Source organism: Neofelis nebulosa, chromosome 13 (assembly GCF_028018385.1).
Source record: "Neofelis nebulosa isolate mNeoNeb1 chromosome 13, mNeoNeb1.pri, whole genome shotgun sequence".
In the NCBI taxonomy this organism is placed as follows: Eukaryota; Metazoa; Chordata; class Mammalia; order Carnivora; family Felidae; genus Neofelis; species Neofelis nebulosa.
In genome coordinates this window covers 54425237-54453082 of record NC_080794.1, presented here as the reverse complement: position 1 = coordinate 54453082, position 27846 = coordinate 54425237, and the positions used below count along the sequence as shown (strand labels likewise).

Sequence of the window (27846 nt, the reverse complement as noted above, 5' to 3'; positions counted from 1 at the left end):
CCGAGCTGCCCAGAGACATGGTATATCATCAGAGTCCACTTCCCCTCTTGAGCTGGTGTTCCTGACTTGCAGTGAGCCCTAGCACCACTGAGGGCTTTGTCGGGGAGCAAAGCCTGTCCCAGCAGGCAGGGCCCCCTGGGTGGGAGTGGTGGGGGGGGGGGGCCCAGGCCTGGTCAGCTGGGGATCAAGAGCATGGCAGCTGTGGGGGCCCCCGGAAGCTGAGTGGGCTGGTGAAGGATGTGCCTCTCTGGAAAGACAGCTTTACGAATTCCAGTTTCTTTCTGTCTGTGTGTGTGCCCTTAAGCAAACAAATGACTTTCCTTCTTTCCGCCTCAGTGTCTGTGTTTGCAAAGCAGTGGTCCTGACAGTGCCTCTGTCTGGGGCTGTGGAGAGGATGGAAGGTCAGTGGGTATGCGTGGGGAATTGCCTCCCAGAGCCATCCAGTGCTCTCCCCACACTCCACCTTTGAGAGGCAGCAGGAGTCTGCAGGGGGCCGGCCCCTTCAGAGAATGTCATGGGAGCAGGACACGGTCAGGGGGAAGGGGGAGTCGTTCTTTCTGTCCATGGGGCAGTGAGCACCACTTGCCTCGCCCCCACCTCAGCCCCTCCCCCAGGGCTCTTGCTGGATGCTCTGACTTGGAACCTTCATGGAATGTTGGAGGATAAGGAAGCTTGGCTGCTGCTCATGATTCAGGCCCTTGTCCTGGAGCAGCCGTGCTGTGCCCGGCTCTGATCCCCCTTCTGAGCCTGCCTTCCGGGACGTGGCCATGCTGGCGCTGGGGCAGGATGCTGCCATGGGTTGGGAGCCCCTATAATGCCGGATTCCTGTGGAGGGAGGCCGGATGGCCCCGCAGAGGAAAGCAGGCCAGGGGTTCCCCTGCCAGGTAGCACAGAGGGGGCTCCCGCACGCTCCTAGTGGGAGGTGGCCGCCAACCCCCTTCGGGAACTCCTCCACCACTGTCCCCTCCCTGTGGGTGAGGAGACACCCACAGGGAGCTTTCCTGTCTTTGCGTCATGACTTGAGTGGTTGCTAGGGTCCTCTTTGGGCCCCCACACTGTGGGGAGAGTGAGTACCCCTTCTGGAGTGAATCCCAGCTGTGTGGGGACCCTTGGAGGACCTGACAGCCATGGCCCATCACTCAGCTCAGCTCTGTGCTGGTACCATGAGTGACCCTTCAGCAGGAGCAGCAAGAGGCCAGTTTTGTGGCCCTTTGGGGCCAACACAGCCCTCTGAGCTGCCCTCCTGTCCCTGCTGGCATCAGCGGCTAAATCCCAAGGAGGTCAGCCCTGAGTGCCTCTGAGAACCTGTGTCCTCCTGGACCATGCTCTCTGCCCTAGCTGTCTCGCCCTTGAATGGCAGCCCATGTGGCACTCTGGAGCAGATCCTTCCCCTGGGAAACTTCAGCTCAGAGCAAAAGGCGGGCTCCTTGGAGGTCCTAGCCTGCTCCTCCTGCCTGAACTTCACCCACAGGGACTGAGTAATTCTAGGTCCTACCCCAGGGACACCTCTCCTGGAGAGGGGCTTTCCAAAGGTCTGAAAGACCACATTATGGGTGTTGTCATCATCCCCCGACCCCCACCCCCACGTCCCCCCATCACGGTGTTTAGGGTGGGGTGTGCAGGGCCAGGCCTTCGGCTCTGACGAAACCATCTCTCTCGCCCTCCTCCCCCCTTTCCTGTTACCCCCTTGTCTCTCTCCTTCTCTCCCTTCTCTCTCCCTCTCCCACCCCTTCCCCCTTGCTCCTTCCCAGCCCAGGCCTGTCTGACATGGCAGCACCCACACTGGGGCAGGCAGGGCCAAGGGTCTCCTCTGCTGGTGCAGACTGGCCTGGCCGCTAACCCCGACAGCTGCGAAAAAAGTGGGGTCTGGGTGGAAACAAGCTGATTGAAAGGAGAAGTTGGCGGGGCACCTGGATGCCTCAGTCGGCTAAGCATCTGACTTTGGCTCAGGTCACGATCTCATGGTTAGAGCCCTGCATCGCATCGTATTGGGCTCTCTCCTGTCAGCACGGAGCCCACTTCGGATCCTCTGTCTCTCCCCACCCAAAATAAATAAACATTTACAAAAGAGAGAGAGAAAAAAATTGGCTACAAGTGCATGAATAGTCTTAAAGTTTGTGTTGTGTCCTGGGTAGTTCCTATGCATTATATTTTCAGGACTTTTGTGGTTTTTAAGCATCATTTGCCTATTTATCCACCTCCTTGAAAATTCTTACTATTTTAAAAAACTTTTTATTATGAAAGATGTTGAACAACACACAAAGTCAGCAGAGGAGTGAGCTCCTACGTGGGCTTACCCAGTGAGGCCATGGTCAGCATCCTCTTCTCGTGGCAACCACAGCTCTACCCACAGTGCCTTGGTGATCAGGTTTGTAGGGAAACTTTACAGAAGTCGAAATGCACAGCCCTCAGCTGTACATTGGCAGCAAATGTATGTGCCCATGCGACCCACACTGCTTTCAGGATGTGGAACCTTTGCATCCCCCAGAATGTTCCTTCCTGCCCCTCCCAGGCTTGTGTCTCCTCCCACCCCAGGTAGCCAGGCTACTTTCAGTCACCTGAAATTAGCCTAGAATCCTGCCATGTATATTCTTTTGTGCCTGGCTTCTTCCTCTTGGCATGGTGTCTGTGAGAGCTTTCCAGGCTGTGATGTGTATCCATAGTTCATCCCTTCTTGTCGCTGCATAGGATTCCGTGGTGTGAAAACCACTTTTTGCTTATCCACTCACCTGCTGAAGGGCATCTGGGATGTTTCCAGTTCTTGGCTGCGTGAATAACCCTGCCACTTGTGAATAAGTCATTTGATGGACGTGTGTTTTCATTTCTCTTGGATAAATTTAGTAGGATTTCTGGGTCCAAAGGTAGGAGTATGTTTAACTTTAGAAAAGGTTTGTTTCTCTTATAAAAAGTGCCCAGGTTCATTTTTGGTGACTACTGCCAGCCCTGCTTATGTGACATCATCTTGTTCACTTGAAAACTCTGGATCCAGGGGCACTGGGTCTCTCAGTCAGATAAGCATCCGACTTCGGCTCAGTTCATGATCTCACGGTTTGTGGGTTCGAGCCCCGCATCAGGCTCTGTGCTGACCGCTTGCTTGGAGCCTGGAGCCTGCTTCAGATTCTGTGTCTCCCTCTCTCTCTCTCTCTGCCCCTCCCCTGCTCACGCTCTGTCTGTGTGTCTCTCTCTCTCTCTCAAAAATGAATAAAATTTTAAAAACTTTTTTGAAAGAAAGAAAACTCCGGATCCAGATGATTTGCTGAGAAGCCTGTGTGAACTCCCAGCTCTGTGCAATTCACGTACTTAACAAACTTGGGTAATTGAGAATGATTTTGCACTTGTCTTATACTGCCTCTTCCTCCTCTCTTTTCTTTTTCTGTTTTAAGGCAGTCCGTTTTCAGCCTGTGTTTAGCTACACAGACAGTTGTGTGCTGATGTTATTAGGACGACAGGTGAGAAAGTCCTACTAGGATCAGAATTTTATTATTTATCTATCTATTTATTGATTGATTTATTTCTGTATGAAAGACTTTAATCCTATAAATTATGGAGGATGATATCTCTTATAATTTAAGAATGAGGAGACTTAACACCTGCATCTGATTTTGCTTGTAAACTATTCCTTACGCTAGGTTGGAATTTTAAATTAGGAAGTTTTTTGGTCCACAAAGAAGCTTTTATCAAGGTGTGAAATAAAGCTGCTGGGGAATGCTGGTCTGCCTGGGAGGCTTGCTCTGGACATCATCCTCACCCCTCCCTCCCTCACACACTTCCCTCCCTTCTCCAGCTCCGCTGGGACTCTACTTTGCCAGGGATGCTTACTGGGAGAAACTCTACGTGGACCAGCCAGCTGGCATGCCCCTGCTCTACGTCCATGCCCTGCGGGACATGCCGGAGGAGGTGCCCACCTTCCGCCTGGGCCAGCACCTCTACGGCATCGCCTACCGTGCAAGGCTGCATGAGAACGACTGGATTCGCATCGAGGAGGACACTGGCCTTCTCTACCTTAACCGGAGCCTGGATCACAGCACCTGGGACAAGCTCAGCATCCGCAGTAAGGGAGCTGCCTACCCCCAGCCTGTCTCCTTCTCCTCCCACAGCCCACCTCATGCCTCTCCTCCTCTCACAGCCACGCGGAGGCTCAAGAGGGTGGTTGCTATGCAATTCCTGTTGTGTCAGAGTAAAGAGTGAGGCGAGGCTGGCCTGCCTCTGTGTCCAGCCAGGCCAGGGCACGGATGAGTTTGGGGGCTGCTGATGATCCTTGGGCCTCCTAAGTCTGTTGGGATTTTGGAGAACCCCTGGGAAGGATTGGGTGCTCTCTCTATGCTGGACTCAGATGCCTTTTCCAGTTGGGCGACCAGGATTTGGGGTTATAAGAGGGGTTAAAAGGGGCTAGAAAAATCAGAAGGTTTTTGATTTAGCAAATGATCTGGAACTTCCCGGGGAAGGAGCAGTTCTACAGAAAGTTTGTCTTCCCATCCGCAACAGGCTGCCCTTGGTCCCTGGTGGGGACTCCAGCCTGGTGCTGGGGAGAAAAGTGATGTGGAAGGAGGGCCTGGCCAGCTCCTCAGAGTCGGGGACAGAGCAGAACAGAGGCCACATGTGACCCTGGTCCTGGGGGGGTGCAGCAGCTTTGCCTGGTGGTACAAAATGGTGTTCACGTGCCCAGTAGCTCCCCACCTCCAAGCATCTCCTCCAAAGACATGGCCTCACTGCCTGCTCCCACCAGCCCTGAGCGCCCTCATACGGGCAAGAGGCAGGTGGCATGCCTATGCATGCAGAGTGGGCGGCACTGCCCAGCAGGACGGAGTGATTGCACCCCTGTCTGCCAGGTAAAAGCCAGGGTCACATGACGGAGCCCCCCACCGGGTACCCCCAGTTCTGGAGGAGGTGGCATCTGAGATGGATCTCGGTTCCGTGCACGCTTAACCGCTGCTGTCTTCATCCCAAGCCCCTGTGGGGATCTTGAACTAGGGCTCCAGGGGCAGAGGCCAGAGTGGAATTTGCCAAGGTGCCCCTTTTCATAGGAGTCCTGTTCTGTTCGTGATTGCGCCTGTTAAGTCCAGTCAGGAGAGAAACCACACGGTAACTTGAACAGGGCAAGTACGTATAGAGAATGGTTAACTACAGCCCGGGATTGAAGCAACAAAGGACAGGCTGGTAAGAAGCAAAGAGAACTCTAACGAATATGGGAGGAGGAGCTGTGGGGGAGCAGCCACTACCCTAGGGCTGAGAGAGAGGGCCCAGGAAGCGTCCCTGTCACTGTGGCAGAGATCCAGACCTTGTTGGAGAAAGAGCCTCCATAATGGACTTTGCTGGAAATTCCCCCTCCAGGTGCTGGGAAGTCTATCCATGGGTATGTCTCTGCAGAGGCAGCTCCACAATGAAAGCCCTTGGGGAGGGTGTGGAAGGGAGCGGCCTGCTGATCACCACATGCAGTAGGAACCAGCCTGGGGAGTTGGACCCAGGGCTCAGGGCACCCCTCTGCGGGGGGGCGATGATGTGGGGAGAATTAGGGGGAACAATAGACCCCAGTGCTCAGGGCACCTGAGGAAGCAGTATTTGAGCTGAGACCTGAATGACAAGAGAGGCGGGCCTGCCAGGTACCTCCAGGCAGAGGGAGCAGAACCATGGGACCCGGAAGCACAGACACGCCCCAGGTCCAGGGAAGTCGGTGGTGGGGTGCAGAGAGCCCAGTGGAACCCTGTGGACAACCGTGAGGACTGGGCTTTACACTAGCCCTGCAGCTCCTGTCCCTTCCCCATTCTGTTCCCTACCACCTGTAGATGTGGCTGATGCCCCACCAGACCTGACTTCTTTCTCTGCAGATGGCGGCTTCCCTGTGCTCACCATCTACCTCCAGGTCTTCCTGTCACCTACATCCCTGCGTGAGGGCGAGTGCCAGTGGCCCGGCTGTGCCCGTGTGTACTTCTCCTTTGTCAACACCTCCTTCCCGGCTTGTGGTTCCCTCAAACCCCGGGAGCTCTGCTTTCCTGAGACAGGTGTCTCCTTCCGCATCAGAGAGAATAGGCCTCCCGGCACTTTCCACCAGTTCCGCCTGCTGCCTGTGCAGTTCCTCTGCCCCAACATCAGCGTGGCCTACAGGCTCCTAGAAGGTGAGTGCCGGCCTTGTAGGGCCATCCTCAATGCCTGCTATGTGCCGAGCACAGGACCACTAGCCCTTGACATGAGCCATCTGGTTTACTCTCCACCACCACACCACCCGCTCATTTAGTATTCCAGAAATATTTCTTGTCATGGATGATGGCCCGTCAGGGACTAGGTACTATTCTAGGGGCTAAGGATGTGACAGTGAACTAAACAAGTCAAAATCCTGCCTGCCCACAGCCTCCATTTCCCTGGGAGATGGAGACCATGCACATGCCAAGGAAATGGGGTGGCTTCTGGAAGGTGCTATGTGGGAAGTAAAGCTCCAAGGATATAGAGGGGTGGAGACTGCGGTCTTAAATCTCGTGGCTGGGGAAGGGAGAGCTGGAGCAGAGGTGGGAGGGCCCCAGGCAAGCTGGGCTGGCCCCTTTGAGATCCCTGCAGTGGAGCCCCTGTATAGCTGGAGTGGAGTGAGCGACAGGGGACAGTGGAGGTGCATGAGAACAGAGAAATTCTTGAGGGTTTCCCCTTGAGGGACTGGGGAGTCATGGAAGGCTTGTCGGGAAGGGGGGCTTGGCCAGACCTGACTTACCTCTAAAGGATTATTCTGGCTGCTGTGCTAGGAGTGATTTGGTACGGGGCAGCGTAGGGTGGAAGTGGGGAAACGGTTAGGAGGCTACCTGAGAAATCCCTGAGCAAGAGGATGGAGACCGGAAGAAGGGTGAAAGCCACAGGGACATGAAAAGCAGGCAGCTTCTGGGCATGTTATGAAGGAAGACCCAGCAGGATTTCTTGAGGAGTTGGGTGTGGGTGTTGAGGGGAAGGGGGAACTAGTGTGGCTCCAGGATTCTGCCTAAGCAGCTGCAAGGGCAGCAGACTTTGCCACAAGATGGCCCTGGGGAGGCCGGCCAAGGTGGGGATGGGGGGTGAGTCCCAGTGGAGGTGAGAGGGGGCACCTGAGCAGACCTCCGATGGGAGGCACCATTAAAATACTCAAAAGCAAGAAACTGGGACCCAGAAGGTAGACTGCTAGTAGTAAGAGGAACCTGAGTTCACAGCAGGTTTACCGTTCACACCATAATGAGGTAATCATGTTACAGAAAATCTCAGTAAGATAAGAAAAGTAGCCACCCACTCCCCCAGCATTCTCACACTGCCCCGCAGCAGGGATGGGTGTCTTTGTGCAGGATTGTTAGCCAAACGTAAGGCTGAGCATGCTGCCCTTCCTCATAAAGGTTACATCATTAAATTTTGTTGAGCAGTGTTTTTTGTAGCCATAAACATCAGAGAGAAACATTATATCATAAGCATTTCCCACATGTAATCCACATGTAATATGTGGCTTTGAGGAGAGGGAAGGGACTTTTGATTTCCCACCGAATGGAGCTGGCCTAACCCTTCCTGGTTGGCTGTGGGGGCAGTCAGTGTTGACCTTCAAGCCTTCAGCGTTTCCCCTTTTCCGAGTTATTCCTGGAGGATGAATTTCAGGACAGGCTTGGGCTGAAGAGTGTACCATGGTGACTGGCCCTCCCCTCAGCGGATAGCAGGAAGGTACATAAGTCACTGACCAGGTAGCAGCACCTGGTCAGGAGCAGGCATGTTAGCCTTCATCATCCCATCTCTTGGTGAGGAAACTGAGGCACAGAGAGGCAGAACGACCAGTCTGGGATCACACAGCCAGAGACACAGCTGTCCCCGCCCCCCAGAGAGGCAAGGTTGGGGGTTGGGCAAGTAGTGTGAGCAGCCTTCCCTAGGTTATCAGGGTGAGGACTTGATGCAGGCCTCCTGGTTCCTGCGCGTCCCCATCAGCACGAGTGAAGGTGGCAGGCACAGGACAGCCCATTAGTGCACGGTCATCACTGCAAACCCGTGCCTGAAGTTCCACACCCACCACCGCCAGAGCCGAGGAGTAGTAGTTCAGGGCGGGCCCAGCATGCTCCGCAACTCTGACCCACTGGCAGGGCCCCTGAAAAAGGCAGCTCGCTCTGCCCCCCTCCCCAGCCTCCTCCCTGCCCCGGAGTGATGTTGGGGTTCCTGGTCTGCTTGGTGCATAGGTGAGAACCTGCCCTTCCACTGCACCCCGGACAGCCTGGAGGTGAGCACGCGCTGGCCCCTGGATCGCGAGCTGCGGGAGAAGTACGAGCTGGTGGCTGCTTGCACAGTGCGCGTCGGCGCACGCAAGGAGGAGGTGGTGATGGTGCCCTTCCCCGTGACCGTGTATGATGAGGACGACTCGGCGCCCACCTTCCTCGGGGGCATCGACACCGCCAGCGCTGTGGTGGAGTTCAAGAGGAAGGAGGTGCCTGTCTGCCGCCCTTGGGCTTGTCTGTTTTCTGTCGTCCATCTGTTGGGTGTCTGTCATTCTGTCCACCATTTATTCCTTGGTCTGTTCAGCTGTCCATCTAGCCATCCAGCCGTGTGGCTGACCATCCGTCTAGCTATTCGTCTTTTATTGGTCCATCCAACTGTCTGTTGGGGCTTTCTTCCTGTCTTGGGGGTAGCTGAGGAGGAGAGGGGAGGTCAGCCTAGCTGTCCTCTGATGAGTGTCCGGGCGCCCTGAATGCCTAGCATGTGTCTGACCAGGCTGTCAAAGCCAAGGGCGGGCATTCGTGTCAGGGGTGTACCTGTACCGCTGCCCGTGGGCACAGCGGTGCTGCCCTGAGGGGGAGAGGACAGCTGCCAGAAGGGCACTCCCTTCCACCGTGTCAGCTGTCACTAGAGGGCGGTAGAGGCTCGTGGAGGGTGGCCAGGGAGTGCATAAGACTGGCAAGTGCCGCTCCCAGCACAGCACCGCCCACCCACCTCCCTGCAGGCGGATCGTGACTGCCACCTGCTGGGCATTGGGCCGTCCTGCAGCCGGCTGGCCAAGGGCACAATGGGAAATGTGTTGTCCGTCACTTGCCTCTCTAGGCACCCCAAGTGGTAGATGGGCGGATGGGAGGAAAGCACGTCTCGCTGGTAAAGGTCGCATGAGCTTGGAAGAGCTGCCTTGGGGTGACAGCAAGGAGTCTGGTTAGCAGTGGAAGCAGAGATGCCCTGTGACTGCTCAGAGCTCTCCTCATGATTCCCTCCAGCCTGGTATATAGAAGGTCCTTGGAGGAGGACATTTTGATGTACACCTGGGCTTGGATCTGGCTCTGCCATCTATCACTATGTGACAGTGAGCTAACTCCTCCACCCTGTGGGGCCCGGCTTGCTGTGCTCCATGGAGACCTGGGTGAAGCCTATCAGCAAAGCACCTGGGCATCTGCTCTCATCCATTCTTAGGGGAAATCTGTAGATGTCTGTCACACCTGTTGCACAAGTGAGGCACAGTGGCCCAGGGAGGGTGACTGAGCCAGATTGGCAAGGGACCCTCTGGGAACTTGAACCCAGGCCAGTGTGTCCTTAGAACTGGCTCTGAGTGTGCACATTTGCCCCGCCTTTGGTGCACGTGCCCTCCTGAAGTCTCAGGCTACAGGGTCTCTGAGGGGTCCCTCTCACCAGCTCTGACTGGCACCCCCTACTTTCTGCAGGGCACTGTGGTGGCCAAAATACGTGTCTTCGATGCAGACGTGGTGCCAGCATCCGGGGAGCTCCTGAAGCGATACACAAACACACTACTCTCTGGGGATGCCTGGGTCCTCCAGACATTCCGTATCGAGCACTCCCCCAACGAGACCTTGGCCCAGGCCAACGGCAGCTTTGTGCGGGCAACTGTGCATGACTACAGTAAGAGGGACCAGGCGTGGCCTGGCTGGGCCCCCTAGGGAATCCCACCCTTGTAGCATCCTACAAACACAGACACTTGTCCTTGCTCTCTGAGCCCTGGGATGAAGATCCTTCCACTCCACCCAGCCCTTCCTCGTCTCCCACTGGTCTCACCTTGGCCACCTTGGTGGGTTTTTACCGGCTTTGTTCTCTCACTGAACTGCCTCATGGCAGGCCTTGGCGGGACCCTCCCACATTTCCCCATGCTTACCATGCCAGGGTTCACTGCCCACTACAAACAAATACATCGTTCCCTGAGGCCTTCCTCTGGCTCCTGGCATCTGCTTTGCTGCCTCCGAGGTGGCCAAGTACCTGGGGATTATTTCTCCCTAGTCCCCATAGCTCTCTACTCACAGAGGTTAGTACCCGGTAGCATCTCTGTGTGCTTGAGCCAGAGGATCCTGCAAAGATTGTCCTGTCTGGCTCCCACAGGGTTAAGTTCCAGGGGCCTGCTGTGCTCCCTTGCAGGATGGGGCATCTTCATCAGCTGCCTTGCCTCCCCCCACCCTCCTGCCCATGTTTTCTGGGATTATCCTTCCAAATACCCTAGTTGCACTTGAATCCTTGTTTTGGGACCTGCTTCTGGGGGAACCCAGAATCGCTGGTACCTTTACCCTTTTCTGCCTGGCCTGATCCTTTTTGTTTCTCGTCTTCCTCACACACTCTGAGCCGTTGAAGGTCTCCTGCCCTGTACAAGGGGAAATGTCATCCTTGCCCGGGCTCATTCACTCTAAACACCCTGTGTACCAAAACCTCCTGACCCTCATCCTCCTGTCTCTGCAAAACTAGAACCACAGCCACGCCATTCAGCAGGTGCACGGAAGTGTGCAGGCTCCGAGCACTGGGGGCCTGTGGAGTCCAGGACTCCACTGGAGGCTGCTGCTGTTGGGAGGAGTTCTCTGGGGGAATGGAGGCCAGTATAGTTTTCCCAGGACCTCGGTGGTGGTACATCTTTACCCCGTGTACACCCACACATACATGCTCCACACGTACACATTCCACGTGCGTACCCGATACCTACCACATATACGTACGTATACCCTATACACGACACACAGACACCCCATAACACGTACCACACACACATACAGGTTACCTCCCAGCTGAGAAGGATTTTCTCAGCTTCCAGCTCAGCACAACGGTTAACATTTAAACAGTGGTTCTGACTTAGCCGCATCTGTTATCCATGCACCATATGTGTGAAAATCTGTGTTTGCACACATGTGTGTATGTGCCGGGGACATGGCTGGGAGGAGGCGCGCGGTGGCACAGGGCAGTGGGCCCAGGCAGTCATCACCGTGCCCCCACCCACAGGGCTGGTTCTCAACCGGAGCCTCCCCATCTCGGAGAACCGCTCTCTGCAGCTGACCGTGCTGGTCAATGACTCGGACTTCCAGGGCCCCGGGGAGGGCACCCTCTTCCTCCACTTCAACGTGTCCGTGCTGCCTGTCAGCTTGCACTTGCCCAGCACCTACACCTTCACTGTGAGCAGGCGGGCCCGCCGCTTTGCCCAGGTGAGCCCACAGCCCAGTGCCTACCTGGGGAGGGGCATGGAGGGACCGAGGACCCCCAGGGTGGGGCACTCTGTTTTACAGATTGCAAGCAGGGCTGGTGTTGAGAGACACTCCCTCCCTGGCCTAACGTGTACACAGAGTGGCCCAGGGGGAGCCACGGGCACGGGGCCAGGGAGGCTGGGGCCATGACAGAGTTGACAGAGTCACAAGGGTAGGGCTAGTGGGCACCATGGACCTCTTTGTGGCCGTCTTCCTTTGTATTTTTAAAACATATTTTGTCCAACTGTAAAAGCAACGCCAGCTGAATCTACGTAGGCTGACTTGGAAAGATGCTCCTGGTGGATTGTTAAGTGAAAAGTGATTTGTAAAAATACTGGCCTCCCATGACTCCGTATGTTCAAAAACAAATTTTCATTGATGGAATTTGCGAGCGTGTGAATGCAGGCAGCAAGTAACAGTGGCGCCCTCTGCTGGGAAAGGTGGGGAGCACTTCCACTTTGCCTTCTGCATGTGCGTTTACTAGAGCTTATCTTTCATTTGTCACTGAAAAATAACAATTAGAAGTGGGAAAAAAAAACATAAAGTAGTAAGTATCCGTTAAAAAAGATGAAGGACAGGGAGGAGAGATCCCTTCTCTCCCTATCAACTAGTATTTAGCATTTTAGTACAGTTCTTTCTAGAACGTTTCTCTTAAGGATTTTTGTAGTTTTACTTGCCATTACAGCATGCATATGACTTCACATACTGCTCTTTCCTAATGGAGCAGCTTCGGATACACCTCTTCAGAATGTCATGTTTAAGGCCATCTCCAGTTGTCCCCGTTTCTGTTGTTGGTTCCCATGCACCCTCCGCTCCTGACAGCCACCCAGGTCCAGCACACAAAGGACCCTACCCTTGGACATATCCAAGCTCCCTGACCTGCCACCCAACCCCGGACCTTTCATGGAAGCAGAGGTCAAGGGTGGTGGGAGGTAACAAGGCAGAGGGGTCCGAGGGGTCTCTGAGGGGGTGCCAAATGGAAGCAAATACCATAAGAGGTGTGTCATCTGTGCTCCAGCAGACTTGAGATCAGAGGGACTTGAGTCCCAATACGGCCTCACACTCACTGTGATCTTTCACCCCCCTCCCCGGTCTTTGGGATTGTAAGTTGAGGATAGTGACCTTGGGCAATTTTGAGGACCGTATGGGAGAGTGGAAGTAAGCACATTTTATATGGGAATGTGCTGGGAGATCTAGGAGGTAGTAGTTTTATTGTGGTGTCGGGCCTGTGTGTGGAGGAACCTGGCTGTGCCCTGGGCCTGAGCAGGGCTGAGCGAACGCCTGCTAAGTGGCTGCAGGCCAGGCCCCAGCCTACCCTCTGCCCCCCGGCCTTGACTAGTCAGAGCTCCTGGTTTTAAGCCACTGAAACCAGTGTCTAATTTGAACTTCAGTGGCCGAGGGGTAAGGAGAGTTCCGGGCCCCAGCAATGGCACTGCCTGCCTAGCATCCCCTGGAGAAGCATCCCCTCTTTCCCAGCGGCTCCAGCCAGAGTGCCAGGAAGGCCCCTGGGTCTCGTGTGGGACAGGCAGAATCATATGGCCTGGGCACGGTGCTCTGACTGACCAGGCAGGTGACCTGGAGCAACCAGGCCACATGCACTCAGGATGGCAGTTGGTGGTCCCCAAAACCGGCCTGGCCGGAAGTTGGGGAGGGGAGGAGGGGGGACCCAATCGGCCTTCGTGCCTCAAGGAGCCGGTGAGTAAAGAATGAGCCGGGAGAGTGGGCACCTGCCTGGAGGCAGGGCCCAGAGTTCTTCCACCTCTGGCCCCCAGGAGGTAGGCGGTGGTGTGATGAGCAGGGCAGGGGAGGTCCAGGCATCTGGATGGGTCTGCAGGTTCCAGGGGCATGGAGGACGGGGACTTGAGGGGGGTCTGTCATACCTGGAGCCCGTAGGGGACTGTTCCAGGACTCAGGCCGGCCAGGGGCCCCTCCAGCCACCATCACAAGCCAGTGCCGCACCCAGCTGAGGCATTTCCTGTGCCCCGTGCCTAGATTGGGAAAGTCTGTGTGGAAAACTGCCAGGAGTTCAGCGGCATCCACGTGCAGTACAGGCTGCAGCTCTCCAGCACCAACTGCAGTGTCCTGGGGGTGGTCACCTCAGCCGAGGACACCACAGGGAACCTTTTCGTGAACGACACAGAAGCCCTGCAGCGGCCCGATTGCTCTCAACTCCGGTACACGGTAGTGGCTGCCGACCGGCCAACCCGCAAGCAGACCCAGGCCCTGCTGGTTGTCACCGTGGAGGGGACATGTGAGTGCCGGGGCCGCGTCGAGGATGGAGATGGGCAGGGTATGGTAGAGCCGTGGGCTTCCCTCATAGAAGTGGCCTGGGCCCGCCCCCTTCACCCAATGGCAGTGCCCCTGGGCGCGAGTCTCCTTCCCTGCAAAATGAGACTAAGAGTGCCCGCTGCATAGCCGAGCGTGAAGGGTGACAAGGAGAAAGTATAAAACAGCTTAGCCCAGAGTGACTGAGTAGTGAAAGGTCACTATTCCCCGTCACCACTGCCAGTGCATTCTATACACGCCCTGCTATAGGACTGCCAGATAAAATACAGGACCCTGGTTAAATTTAAATTTCAGATAAGCAACAAGCAATTCTTGTTGTAAGTATGTCCCACACAACATTTGCAGACTTCCAAGTATGTCGATGCGGTGTTAGGGATGTACTTACACAAAGCAAGCATTCAGTGTTCTCTCTGAAATTCAGGTGTAACCGTGCATGTGTATCTTTGGCTGAGTGTAGCCCTGTCACATCCTCCCTCCATGCTTAGCCCAGTAGCTGCCCCACCCCTTGCTGTGACCGTGGTACCACCCTACTTCCTCAGTGGGCCCCATCCTGCCCTGTGCCCTGATGCAGAGGCACCCCCACCCCTCCAGCCTCACCCATGAGAGAAGCCTGGCCAGTGCTTCCCTCTGCCCCTGGATGCTGGCTGGACACCGGGCCTAGGCCAGCCCTCTGTGACCAGCTTTCTGCCACCCCCAGATGTGGCTGAGGAGCCAGGCTGCCCCCTGTCCTGTGCAGTCAGCAAGAGACGCCCTGAATGTGAGGAGTGCGGCGGCCTGGGCTCTCTGACGGGCAGGTGCGAGTGGAGACAGGGAGATGGCAAAGGTAGGCCCCACGCAGAGCCAGGGGCCTGCGGCCAGGCGGGGGAGAGGGGTAATGGTGGCTGAGTGGAAATGGGGTCCATGTAGGCCCTGCCGGCCACTGTGATGGCCCCCCCTCTCCACATGTGTTCTCCAGAACTTTGTCCCCGTATGTAGTTCCTGATGTCAGGAGAGGGTGAGCATGAACACAGAGCACGGGCGGCACAAGGACGTGCAGTCTTCTCATCGCCATGGGACCACAGGTCCTCTTGGGTTTTGGAAGGTCTGGGCCAAAGTTGGGGTGTGGCCCCAGGCAGTAGGGCTTGGGTGTAGATGGCAGAAAATTCTGAACTGTGCCCACCACCCCATGGATCCCACTCACGGATTCTCTGCTTGGGCCTCAGTTTGCTCCTTTAGGGGGTACAGGGTTGGCCTGGGAGGCCCTGGGGTGCCGCCCTTCTGGCCCTGGCCATCTGACCTTGTGGTAGTGACCAGCCTGCCGTGTGTCGTAGGAATCACCAGGAACTTCTCCACCTGCTCCCCCAGCATCAAGACCTGCCCCGACGGCCACTGTGATGCCGTGGAGAGCAGAAATGTCAACATCTGCCCCCAGGACTGCCTCCGTAAGCAACTACTGGGCCTACAAGTTCAAGGGCCCTGGGTGGGTGGGAGTAGCCAGCGGGAGGGAGAGGCTTGGACTCCCACCTGCACTTCAGCCAGACAAGCCTCATGCCTGGATTTTTTTGCCAAGACTTTTTCTAACATTTCATTTGAACAAAGGGCTTTGCACCACCTCCCGCAAAAAAAAAAAAAAAAAAAAACCTCTGGAGACTGGTGCCTGGACCAACACTCCCCAGTGTCTCCCTGGGCAGCTCACATGGGTACAGCTCCCAGCCCCTGATTGTCCTGGCTTCCTGCTGCCTCTTGTCTGCTTCTGAAAAGTAACTATGTGTGGACCTCAGCGAGGGCCCTGGACAGCCCGTGGGGGCCTTCTTCTACCTGCTGGGGCCACTGGATTGGGGGCAGACTGTGCTGATTCCTGCCCAGGTGACCCAGACTTCAGAGCTCACTACCCTTCCCACCCCCACCTACCCCCATGTCTCCCACCCACCCCACCCCCTGGCCTAATATGCTGACATCATGTGCAGAGGGACTGCTCATGCTTCTTCCTGGGTGGTCCTGGTTGGTTTGTTCACACCAGGAGGCTTAGTGGGCTACATCTGTCACCAGGGGGCGGCAGCATCATTGGTGGGCATGAGCCAGGGGAGCGCTGGGGGATTAAAGCTGGCTTCGGTATCTGCAACTGTTTCCCAGAGGAGAAGAAGTGCTTCTGCGAACCTGAAGACAGCCAGGGTGAGTGGGTGGGGGGCACTGCGGGGGCCATATGCAGGGCAGGGCTCCCCGCACCTCCCTGAGCCCCAGCGAGCCAGGGAGGAAATTGCAGGAAGGCAAGTGAAACCCCGGGAGACCCTCCTCCTTTTCTCTGGGCCTCGGTTCCCTCATCTGTGCAGAGGCATCTAGGTCAGGGCCTCTACAGAGTAAGTTTTCTGCCCTGAAGTTTTATGGTAAAGGTTGGGCTGGAAAATTCTTCCACCTAGTAACTCCACATCTATTCAGTTTGTCCTTGTGCAGGGCCTTCTCTGGGCCCATGGCACCATCTGACTGGAACCCCACTCTCCCAGCCATAGCCTCCAGGTGCTCCTTCTGGGCCAGCAGGTGCGGGTAGGTGGCATGGGTCTGAGCACACGGGAAGCTTTCCTGCCTGGGCCCAGGGATGTTTTTTTGTATTTGAGTTGTTGCGGCATGGCACTAGGCCCTGAGCTGCTTTCCTTCCCTCTCCCAGTTTTACAAAGAAAATACAGAATGCACTGGGAACACAGCAGAGGAACCCTGCCTGCCTGCCTGCCAGCCCCCTGGCTGCCAGCATCCCAGGGCTAGCACAGTGCATACACTGCCTCTGCTGGGTGGCCTCGGGCAGGCTGCTTAAACCCCCTGTGCCTCCTGGCCCTTCCGTAGGAGGGTGATAGCAGTCTCCGCAGGGAAAGTGACCTGCCAAGCGGTCGGTGCCGTGTGAGTGTCTGCGTTATGCTCACGACTTCGTGCTGCCACACTTGCCGGGCCGCCCGGCTTGTCACAGCAGTCCTCCCGCTGCTGCAGTCATGCCACGCTGGTGCCCATTGGTATTGGGGCACCCTCGCAGAGCGCTGTCCCTCACGGCCGCCCCTGCCTGCAGAGCCGCTGTGTGACGAGCTCTGCCGCACGGTGATCGCGGCCGCTGTGCTCTTCTCCTTCGTCGTCTCCATGCTGCTCTCCACCTTCTGCATCCACCGCTACCACAAGAACGCCCACAAGCCACCCATTGCCTCTGCTGAGATGACCTTCCGCCGGCCTGCCCAGGCCTTCCCGGTCAGCTACTCCTCGTCCGGCGCCCGCCGGCCCTCTATGGACTCCATGGAGAACCAGGTCTCTGTGGACGCCTTCAAGATCCCGGTGAGGCTCCGCGCAGGACCTCCGCCTGGGAGGCATCCCTCCTGGAGGCACTGTGGGTGACAGACACCCCAGGCCTGGGGAAGCTAGGAGGTGTGGGGAGGGGCACACGGGGTTTCCTCGTGCCACGTCCTGTAGCCCACAAGTGGCTAATGCATCCTCACTCACCAGGAAGACATCACAAGCAAGGCCCCAGCCTCCGCAGAGCTGCCTTCCAAGGAGGGCAGAGGACATGGAGGCAGTTTAGCAGAGTGGAGAGTGATGGGTGCTCATTTAGGTGGACTGAGATTTGGGAGGGTGGGCCATGCCATACCTGATAGGCAACTGTCCTCCAGATGCCCCGAGGGCTGCGGGCTCCTCCCTGAGGAGGAGTGTGGATTTTATTCCCAGAGGGTGGGGCCCTGGGGCTTGGGGGTTCAGCAGAGGAGGCCCATATTCTGCCTTCATTTCTGCAGGTTCCTCTGTTGGGGAGTCTCCGGGGTGGGTGCAGAAGTAGGAGCCCTGTGGGGCACCTGGATGGCTCAGTGGGTTGAGCATCTGACCGACTCAGGTCATGATCTCACAGATGGTGTGTTCAAGCCCCGCTTTGGGCTCTGTGCTGACAGCTCAGAGCCTGGAGCCTGCTTCAGATTCTGTGCCTCCCTCTCTCTCTGCAGCTCCCTGGCTTGTGCTCTTTCTCTCTCAAAAGTAAATAAACGCTAAAAAAAAAAAAAAAAAAAAAAAAAAAAGAAGAAGAAGAATTAGGAGCCCTGTGATGAGGCACTGTCCTCAGCTAGGCGAATGATGGCAGCAGGCAGGGGCTGGGCCAGGGTGGCAGCAGTAGGGAGGGGAGTTCATCTGTGGAGTGGAAGAGGGGGTGCCATGGGCCTCTGGGCCAGCTGTGGAGGAGGTAGGCCCGAGAGGACCCTAACTGGCTGGGTGATGGAGAGTGCCACCCAGAGCCGGCAGCCTCCCGATCCCCTTTCTCCATGGGAGGTCCTGGGCCTGCAGTCACTATGTGCTCCTGAGAGCCCCCATCCTGGCCAGGCCTCCCCTCAACCTGCCACGCTTCTTCTGTATGCCTGCTGGCAGGTGCCACGGAGCTGGAAGCCAGGTTCTAGGAGGACCTGAGAAGAACACTCAGTGCCGAGGGTGCACGTGAACAGAGGCTCCCCGCCCACGGCCTGGCAGCAAGCATCGCAGAGTGTGCACCTTGACAGGGGTCACCGAGTAGGGAGCTCAGGAGTCAACGGGGCCTTTGGCAGTGCCCAAGCAGGGCTGGGAGGTGGCTGGGGTTTGCAGGGGGCACTACTTACTCAAGGGTACTCCCCCGTAGTGAGGGTCTGGGCCACGGACGCCATCCCCAGCTGTGGCAGACACTGCGGCCTCCGTCCTGGCTTTCCTAGTTCTAGTCGCTCAGCAGACAGGGGGTCTGTGACCCCTGTCCCAGGAAGCGTCTCAGCCTCGACAGCAGGCCTGTGGGATGAGCCACTTGAATCCTCTGTAAACCCAGGCAGTTTATGGTGAGGTGCACAGGAAGGGCAGTGCCTGTGGGCGCTTGTGCAAGTGGACACACACCAATCTCAACCCACGTCCGCTTGGGCCCACAGCACAGAGAAGCCAGAGCCCAGCCTGAGGACCCTGACCAGCTCTACGGACATATTACGCAACTGCTGGACCTTACTTGTCTCTTGTATAAAGTGGGAAGAAACGATAATGTCTTTTAAGAGGATCAAGTCAGTGCTGTCTACGCATGCTTAGTGCAGTTTCCGTGTGCAGTGAAAACTTCTCCAGTGCAGTGTGGGTTGAGGACACCAGGGTAACAGTGATGACATTGTCAACCCTGACCCTGACTGTGGGTTCCTGGGGAACTTGAGGCAACACCACCACGCCCGGCAGCTGGCCAGCAGGGACCCTGGATGTGGTGCCGAGGGGAGGCTGCCTCTGCCCATGAAGAGCACGCACACCTGTACATGGGTGTTGGAAACCGTGGTCCTGCTCAGCAGGGCAGTGGGGCCCAGTGGTGTCATCTGTGTGGGTCAGATGAGTCTGGCAGGTCACATCATAGCAGCGCCCCCAGGCCACACCCATACCCAGCTGCAGGGAGAGCTGGGGCAACAGACACCCATAGTGGCCCAGGAGGGAAGGTTCCTGATAGGCTTTGGCATCCCCAGTCAGAGTTCAAGGATGCGGGACCAGGCTGGGGTCTGGGAAGGTGTCCCAGAGTAATCTGAGTTGGGTTTCAGTGGGAAGGCAGGGTGGGTAGAGGGGAGCGTGGGAAGCGTGGGGAACAGGTAGAGGCAGGTCCAGGGAAATGGCCAGTCCCATGGGAGGAGCAGCATCTTCCACAGAGGAGGACGGAGGTTCCCAAGTAGCACGGTGGTACGTTTTCTGGAGCACCACACAGGGAAGTTGCCCTGGACGCTTCCATCCATAGCTGGGGGTCCTTGGCCAGGAGGCAGCTTGGGCCACTGGTGCCAATTCAGTCCTCTTGGGGATCCGGGGGTTCTCTAGAGAGGACAGATTGGGACCTGGTCTGTGGGATGTCAGTGGCTTATGGGCCTGGTGTCCAAAGCAGAGGCAGCACTGGGAGGCCTGGGCTTAACTCCCAGGGAAGAGGCCACACTCCCATGTGAGTACCCCCTGGGTGCTAGGCTAGCCCTGAACCCCTTGTTTGAGAGACAAGGACATGGGCCTGGGAGGGCCCAAGGCATGTTCAGTAGACCAGGGATAAGCAAGGGTCCAGGCATCCAGAGTCCAGGCCATTCTGTGTCAGCATGTATCTTCCCATAAGGTGTGGGATCCTGCCCAGCTGGGGTCCTGCCCTCAGTGCAGGTGGGTGCCCATTGTCCACAGGTTCAGGTGACCGTTGTCTACACACTGGTGCTTGCCCACGGTGGGGGGAGGGGGGGGCTCACTTATGGGCCTTGCCGTCCTCTTTTCCTCCTACCCTCACCAGCTTTCTCCCTTTTCTTCTTCCTTCAACCCCACGTAGGAGGATCCAAAGTGGGAATTCCCTCGAAAGAACTTGGTTCTTGGGAAAACCCTGGGAGAAGGCGAATTTGGAAAAGTGGTTAAGGCGACAGCCTTCCGGCTAAAAGGCAAAGCAGGGTACACAACCGTGGCCGTGAAGATGCTGAAAGGTACCTGTCTATGCACTGTGCACAGGTGGCTCTGCAGGAGCCCCGAGGGCTGGACGAAGCCCCCCTGACAACCAGGGTGCTGGCAGCCAGCCGGGAGCCTTCTCCAGAGCCCCCCATTGCTATTCTTGAGGGGCTGCATTCTGGAGACCCCCGTCACAGATGAAATGGGCCCGGGTGGGCCCTGGAGAAACAGGGCAAGAGGACTTGCCTCACTTGGAAGGTTCTAGAGTGGTATTGCTTTTGCATCAATATTGGGTAAATATCTGAGTTTTAAAAAAATTAAAAGCCCTTTTTGTCTTGAACTGACAGCTCTCCCTCCCCAGTCTGCCCCATTCATTCCTCTCAGCCCCTGGGGTCCTGGTGAAGAAGCCGCCTGTAGGGACCGGCCCCTGCCCCCTGGGGCCCTGCCTGGCCTGTCCCTGTGGCCCTCAGCGAGGGCCCTGTGACCAGTCATGCCACAAGTTTGCCTCTAAGTGGGTGTATGCTCACCTACCCATACGCAAACACTGGTGTCCACCCAGAGACTGGGGGGACAGTCCAGTGGCCCAAGGGCCCAGTGGCCATGCAGTGGGTGGAAGCTGGCAGATGTACATGAGAATTCTAGTGCCGCAGGTGGGGCTACACCGTGACAACCATTACCTGAACCAGTGGGTGCTTCTGAATGCTTACCTAGGCCCTCAGACTGGGGTCTCCCCATGCCCCCCTGAGGCTCCAGGAACTAAGGGGCCACACTGAGACCAGCCCAGGCCGCCACATGTGGGTCCTGACACCCTATCTCCCAGCCGCCCTCTCACTTCCAGTGCACAGCCAGAGGGTGCAATGTGGCACAGCTGCCCCAGGAGGCCTGTTGAGCCCCAGCTTCTGACTCCACATCCCTCCCCTCGAGGTTAGGCTCCTGCTGGGAGCCCAAGCACAGCTCTGCCCACCCTCAGGACGCACGTGCTCAGCATGGTGAGAGGCCACCTCTGTGAAGCCTCATCGTCTTCAGCTTTCTCCAGGGCCTCACCCTCCTGTTGTGTGCTTGGTCAGCAGGTGTTTTAGGACACGGGACAAGCGTCTTACCTTCCCAGGATTTATGAGGGCGGTCTCTGTGCACCGCTGTCCTTGAAAGATGACAATTGCAGGGAAATGCAGCCACTTCCACACACAGCCTGGTCCCAGGAGGGTTTCCATGGAAAGAGCCTGCCGATAAGGAAGTTTGCTCCTCAGGGTTGTTATTCCCCAGAAGCAGATGAGGCAGCTGTTGACCCTCTCTACAGGCTGAGAGAAGCCCTGAATAGCAGGGTCTTTGGGGGCCTTGTCTAAACCTAGGTCGGCTGTCTGGGAAGGAGATAACCAGGGTCTGTGCAGACCCGTGATGTGGGTCAGTGACCCAGGGTGGTCACAGAGGGGGGCTTCCAGAAGGGATTGGTTTGCAGCCTGCTCTGTTTACGTGCATTTCAGAGAACGCTTCCCCAAGTGAGCTGCGGGACCTGCTGTCAGAGTTCAACCTCCTGAAGCAGGTCAACCACCCACATGTCATCAAGCTGTACGGGGCCTGCAGCCAGGACGGTAAGGCCGGCCAAGGGACAGGCAGCTGCCCAGTGCAGGCTGGGGGCTCTGGGCTGCTTCGTTCTTCCTCCTTCCCCTTCCTTGTCCTCTCTGGCTCTGGCCCCACCCGAAGCCTGCATCCTCCCGCGTCAGTGAGAGGATCAGGAAGGGCTGCTGCAGCGGTGTTTGCATGAGGCTCCTGCCCCCGGGCCTGCTGTAGCTGCACAGAGGTCTGTGGTGACATCCTGGTCTGTCAGCACCCTGCTCCAGGCAGAGCTCCAGGGCAGGGAGCCCTAGAAACAGATGGTATGTCCTGGGCACCTACTGGGGACTAGGAGTGTCGTGACCTCCAGGTGACCCCAAGCCCAGCCCTGCATGGTGAAGGCATCGTCACCATCTCTCACATAAGGACACAGGAGATTGGCCTGGTCTGTGCTGCTCGAGGGCCTCTCACTGTGTGTCCTCGTACACGCCGATGTGCGTGCTGGGGGAACGAGAGGGCAGGGTCCCCCAGGGCGAGGGCAGCAAGGACACTGATGGACACCAGCAGGACTCGAGGCTGGGCTTGGGACAAGACTGCAGCCTACGAGCTGCTGAGAACAGGGAGCAGGTGCCACATGAGGCTCCAGATCCTCTGCGTCCGTCAGCCATCCCCAGCCTGTGCTGCAGCAGGGCCGAGGATGTAGAAAGACGTGATGTCCTGGCAGCAGGGGGCTGGCTCCCGGGGCAGCACTAGTAAGGCAGCCGCCTGCCTTGGGCACCCCAGAAGAAGGCTGCGCCTGGCCGCCCAGGGAGCCTCTTTGGCATGGCCAGCACAAAGAGGAGAGCAAGCCGTACGAGAGTGAGCCGGGACTGAAATACGTGCTGCACGGCGCCCAGGCCACTGGCCAGAGAGGGCTGTGTCCTTGTGCCCGCTTACTGGTGGGGGCAGAGCCTGCCTAGGGGCCCTGCAGCCTCCTCCCGGCCCAGGCTCTGCAGGTAGCCAGCTCACAGCCCCCTCTCTGCCCCCAGGCCCGCTCTTCCTCATTGTGGAGTATGCCAAGTACGGTTCCCTGCGGGGCTTCCTCCGAGAGAGCCGCAAGGCAGGGCCCGGCTACGTGGGCAGCGGAGGCAGCCGCAGCTCCAGCTACCTGGACAACCCCGAGGAGCGGGCCCTGACCATGGGCGACCTCATCTCCTTCGCCTGGCAGATCTCTCGGGGGATGCGGTACCTGGCTGAGATGAAGGTGTGTGCCTTGCCAGCCCGGGCCTCCACCGCTTGCGCTGGGGCCCGGGCTTCAGGCGTCCCTGTTGCTGTCTTCCTTGCAGCTTGTCCATCGGGACTTGGCAGCCAGAAATGTCCTGGTAGCTGAGGGGCGGAAGATGAAGATTTCGGATTTTGGCCTGTCCCGAGACGTTTATGAAGAGGATTCCTATGTGAAGAGGAGCAAGGTACCGGGTCCCCAGGGGTGTGGCCCAGGGCTCCCAGAGGGGTTGGAGGGTGGTGGGGGGGGGGGGCAGGGTTCCCGCAGTGGGCCTGGGCAGAGCCCTTAGAGCATCTGGGGAGGAGAGAGCAGATCATTTTAGAGTATAAACTTCTAGCTGTCATCTTCAGATCCCTCCCTAATCGTGGGTCCCCAGAGACCCAGCTCAGGACTTGTCCCTGTGTCTGTTCCTTCTCTTCCTGAGGGCCATACCCGCCCTTTCAGAGCACCCCTGGGAAGCTGGGCCTGCAGCTTCTTTTGCTTTTCATCACTTTTGAAGGTCAGCTAGCGCTGCAGAAATGACAGTTCTCTTCTCCGCAGTTGTTCCCCTCCCTTCTACAGGATGAAAGGTCCCTTGTTTCCTCTGTGTAACTTAGCTCTTCGCTCAAAGGAGACTGAAGTCAATAAGCCTCACTGTGGCAGTCATTCTGGGCAGAAAGGAATGAACTGCGTTACAGGTGGGGGTTCCCCTGGAACAGGGACCTGGGAACCCCTGGCTGAGTGACTTTGGAAGGCTCACAGGGAGGCCCTGGAGAGGGAGTCCAGAGATGCAACGTAGGATTCTTAGACGCTTTCTCCAAACCACTGGAATAGTTGGTTGGGGGCCCTTCTGGGGAAATTTGTGTCCCTGTATTGTCCAGTCCCCTGTGGCAGTTCCAAGTGATGTATAAGTGTGGGTGTTGCCTTCCTGGGGTCAAGGTTATATGCATGGGGCACCACGATGCCCATCTGGGCAGCCTGGCAGGGGGACATAGTTCCACTGCCCTCTCAGCCCCTCCTGTTGCCTCCTGGTGACCGGACAGGATCACTCCTGGGGCCTTTCAAGAGCTATGCCTACCAGCTTTCAGAACAGACACTGCTCAAAAAAGAAAAGCACAAAAAGTGACCACATACACTTCAGATTTGTTCTAAGGGATTAGGAGAAGCCCCGTGTCGCCACAGACTGTGAGGATGATGTTTCATTTTTTTCTGGGGTTTCTGTGGTTCTGTTTTGTTGTTTAAGCTTATTTATTTTGAGAGAGAGAGAGAGAGATCATGGGCTGGGGAGGGGCAGAAAGAGAGAGAGAATCCCAAACAGGTTCCGTGCTGTCAGCATAGAGCCCGACACGGGGCTTGAACTCACAAACTATGAGATCGTGACCCGAGCTGACATCAAGAGTTGGTTACTTAATGGACTTAATGGCACCCCAGGTGCCTCTGGGGTTTCTGTTGTGACAGCATATCTCAGAACTGCTAAAGGGGAAGTGGAGAGGGGCCGCTTCCCCTATGGAGGGGTGTGGACACAGCCTTTCTATAGATGCACTGATCCCCCCCAAAATGGCCTGTGTCAGGGAGCAGAGAAGTACAGACATCCAAGCACAAGGCCTCCTAGAGAGCACAGGCAGCAGGCAGTGTTGTTACAAACACTCACACCTCAGAAAGTCACACTTCATGAAGGTTGGAAATCGTGAAGAATGCTTTCAAGAAAAGGAAACCGCAGTAAATTTTGCATTAAAATCGATCAACCGCATTTTTGGTTGATTCTTGTCCTAAGACTTACCTACTAACTTGTTTCTCAAGTTGCACTGGAAAGCATTTGTTAGGTCTGACCCCAACAACTCTCCAGGGGGCGCAGTTTCTCAGAGGGTGCTAACAGGGCTGTGGGATAAAATGATAGGGAAAAAAGAAGCCCCAAGACATGGAAACAGATTTCTTCTCTCAGGGCTTCTCAGAAAAGCCTTTAGTGTGTTGGTTTGCCTCAGAAGTCCCCAAGATGGAAACGCTGGAAGTTGGTTTCCTGAACTCATTCACCCTCAGAAATCAGGAGATCTTGCTGGATGGTGTTGTTGGCCCACACATTGGGCATCACCACCCAGGGCACCCCAGAGCCCTCCGGACCTGGCCCTAGGGAAACCTGGCTTGGGTGTGGTCTTGATTCCTTGGGTTTCTTCTCAGCAGGGATGTGATGCATGACAAGCACGCCCTGTGTAGCTGTGGGCAGGCCAGCTGACTCCCTCCAGCATCTCAACTGTGCCTGGGAGACCAGAGTTCCAGCCCCTCTGAGGCTCTGCCGCCAGTTCTGTGCCTGGGAGCACTCTGGACATTGCTCCTCAGCATCCTTCCAGAGCTGGAAATGCATGGGACATGGCCCCACACTCCCCACCCCCAGTTCCCAGGGTGTCAGAGCCATGTTAATGTCTTTCCGTCATTCCCTTTTTAGGGTCGGATTCCAGTCAAATGGATGGCAATTGAGTCTCTTTTCGATCATATCTACACCACCCAAAGTGATGTGTAAGTATGGGTGTTGCCTTCCTGGGGTCAAGGTTACAATTCATAGGGTGCCACGATGCCCATCTGGGCAGCATGGCTGGGGGGTCAACACTGGCCCCAACACTGGCTCATACCAACCATCTGCAATGACCACCCCCCTGCCAAGTTGAGGGGCCTTCATGTATTCATTCAGCAAACGGCAGGGGCCCACGCAGTGGTTCTGAGAGTCACAGTGGAATGCGTGAGAACAGTGAATGGGTAACTGGAAATTTCCCTCACCATCCTCCTTGCCAGCCCCTCCCTCTCCTCCCTGGGCATCTTAGTGCCACGCAGGCCCAGCTGAACCGTTCCCCTCTGTGGGCCTGAGCGTGGGCTGGGCTCAGACAAGTCCTACCATAGGTAGGGTGGCCTTGGGTGAGTTGCTGGGTTGGCGTGTCCCAATCTGCTTGAAGAAAGGAACCAACACTTGGCCTTACAGGTCAAATCATAAGACCTGATAGTCTTCAAAAACACAGCAGACTTGTTTCTGAGTGTTCTTCCATCAACGCACATGCATTTCTTGAATCATGTGGGCTGAGAAAAGGCAGTTCCTAAACAGTTTTAAGCAGCTGTGTTCGGATTATGTAAAGCTGACTGTAGACAGTTGGAAAAGGCAAAGGGTAATGAAGACACTGCAAGTCAGTTGGGTCGCACGGCCCCTGAGTAGCTCCTGAAGGTCCTGGCCTACAAGACCGTCTAGTGTTTTCCATGGTGTGCAGGCATATGCTTCTTATCTCTGTAAGTGGGCTCATGTGATGATGCTATTTTACAATGTGATTTTGGTCCCACTTCACAGTAAGTTCTCCCTCACAGTTAAATAATTTTCTGTGGCAGTGCTGTTTTTCTTCAAAGATTTTACATTTCCAAGCCCACAGAAGAGGTGAAGGAGTTGTACAGGCAGCCCCGTGGCCTCAGTCCCCGCCTCACATGTTGGTGTACCTGCCCGGCTGCTCCGTGCTGTCTCTGGTGCTTTGGCGCATCTCCACAGGGCCAGCCAAGTACCCCTTGTGGGTGTGGGGGCCGAGCTCTGGCGGCGGCCTGGTGGGCCTTGTGCATGGCAGGCGTGAGAGCAGGGCAGGCAGCCGGCTCATCCCTACCTCCATTCCACATCCATCCACGCAGTCAGGCCCAGGCTGAAATCCGTGAGCACTTGGCTGGCTCTTTGCGCTGGGGGCACTGATGAGGTCAACAACAGCTGGGGGGATGGACGTCTGGTCTGCTGAGAAGGGGACGCCGCTGGCCCAGTGCAGCCGCCCACTGGTTGTCTCACTCCCCTTAGGTGGTCCTTTGGTGTCCTGCTGTGGGAGATTGTGACTCTGGGGGGCAACCCCTACCCTGGGATCCCTCCGGAGCGGCTTTTCAACCTCCTGAAGACAGGCTACCGGATGGAGAGGCCCGACAACTGCAGTGAGGAGATGTGAGCAGGCTTTGCTTTGGCCCAGCCTCCCTCAGACACAGACAATGCACTCATTCCCTCGCTGTTCCTGAGCAGCCCTGGGCACGAGCCCACAGTGAACCAGGGAGTAGGTAGTAAGAGGGCAGAGCACACCAAGGCAGAAGGCTGAGAACCAGCACTGGGCACGATGGCAGGTGCTGGGGACCCTGACTCTGCTGGGAGCTGAGTGGGTTTCCTGTGGGTGGAGGTTTACATGGATGAGGGGGAGTAAGGCCAAGGAAAGGTGGTGGAAAGGATAAAAGGGTGCTTCAGACCCAGAGAGCAGCTTGAGCCCAAGGCCTGTCCCTGTCAGACACCTGGGGAGGGGCAGATAATTCAGAATGACCCTAGGAGTGCACACTGGGGAGGGCCCACATGGAGGCACAGAGGCCGGCAGGTGGCAGGCAGGAAGAGCCTGCCCCACAGCCCAAGAGTGCCAGAGTCTCCACATGGTAGTTCCAGCAGATGATTCTTAGAGGCCAGGCTGAGAACACATGGGAAAGGCACCACCAGGGGCAGAAACAGGCCAGTCCATTCATTCAACACAACCTGTTGTGTGCCTGCCACGCGCCTGGCTCAGGGCTAGATGAGGGAGTGCAGGGGTGAGTAGGTGCCACGTCCCTGGGCGGCTCAGGGCACACCCACGTGGCAGCCCTGGAGGCCCTGCAGCCAAGCCCGGGCCCCAGGGAAATGAGGAAGTGACGACGGCCCAAGGCAGAGGTGTGGTTGGCAGAAGCTTTTGTTTGTTTCCATAACCAGTTCATACTTGATAAGAGTTTAAGGACTAGCCCCCCGTACTGAGCATGGCATCCTGTCAGCTGTTTACCAACATCTTTGAAAAGGAAGGGAAAACAAATCTCTTTCAAGCGCAAGGAGACCCACAGGATGCTGGACCACAGCACCAGGCACCCTGACCCCCTAACGACCCTTGGATCTTGACTCAGCTCAGCGAAGGATGTCCAGTGATGCAGAAACAGCTTTGGGGTTTGAGAACAGAGCCCTGTGGGCCCAGGGCACCGTGCTGGCTA

The 27846-nt window shown here is 56.8% G+C and overlaps 1 protein-coding gene across 1 annotated transcript in view; it reads left to right on the top strand.

The window, feature by feature from the left end:
* The window catches only part of RET (ret proto-oncogene), a 50740-nt gene that overhangs the window by 18759 nt on the left and 4135 nt on the right, over positions 1-27846 (top strand). Inside the window, exons 2-17 of the mRNA XM_058697115.1 lie at positions 3785-4051; positions 5826-6113; positions 8160-8404; positions 9621-9816; positions 11170-11369; positions 13401-13659; positions 14392-14517; positions 15005-15115; positions 15723-15845; positions 16726-16982; positions 19954-20101; positions 21545-21652; positions 22643-22857; positions 22940-23062; positions 25295-25365; positions 26663-26800. Of these exons, the coding sequence (XP_058553098.1) occupies positions 3785-4051; positions 5826-6113; positions 8160-8404; positions 9621-9816; positions 11170-11369; positions 13401-13659; positions 14392-14517; positions 15005-15115; positions 15723-15845; positions 16726-16982; positions 19954-20101; positions 21545-21652; positions 22643-22857; positions 22940-23062; positions 25295-25365; positions 26663-26800 (2875 nt within the window). The remainder of the gene's footprint in view (positions 1-3784; positions 4052-5825; positions 6114-8159; positions 8405-9620; positions 9817-11169; positions 11370-13400; positions 13660-14391; positions 14518-15004; positions 15116-15722; positions 15846-16725; positions 16983-19953; positions 20102-21544; positions 21653-22642; positions 22858-22939; positions 23063-25294; positions 25366-26662; positions 26801-27846) is intronic.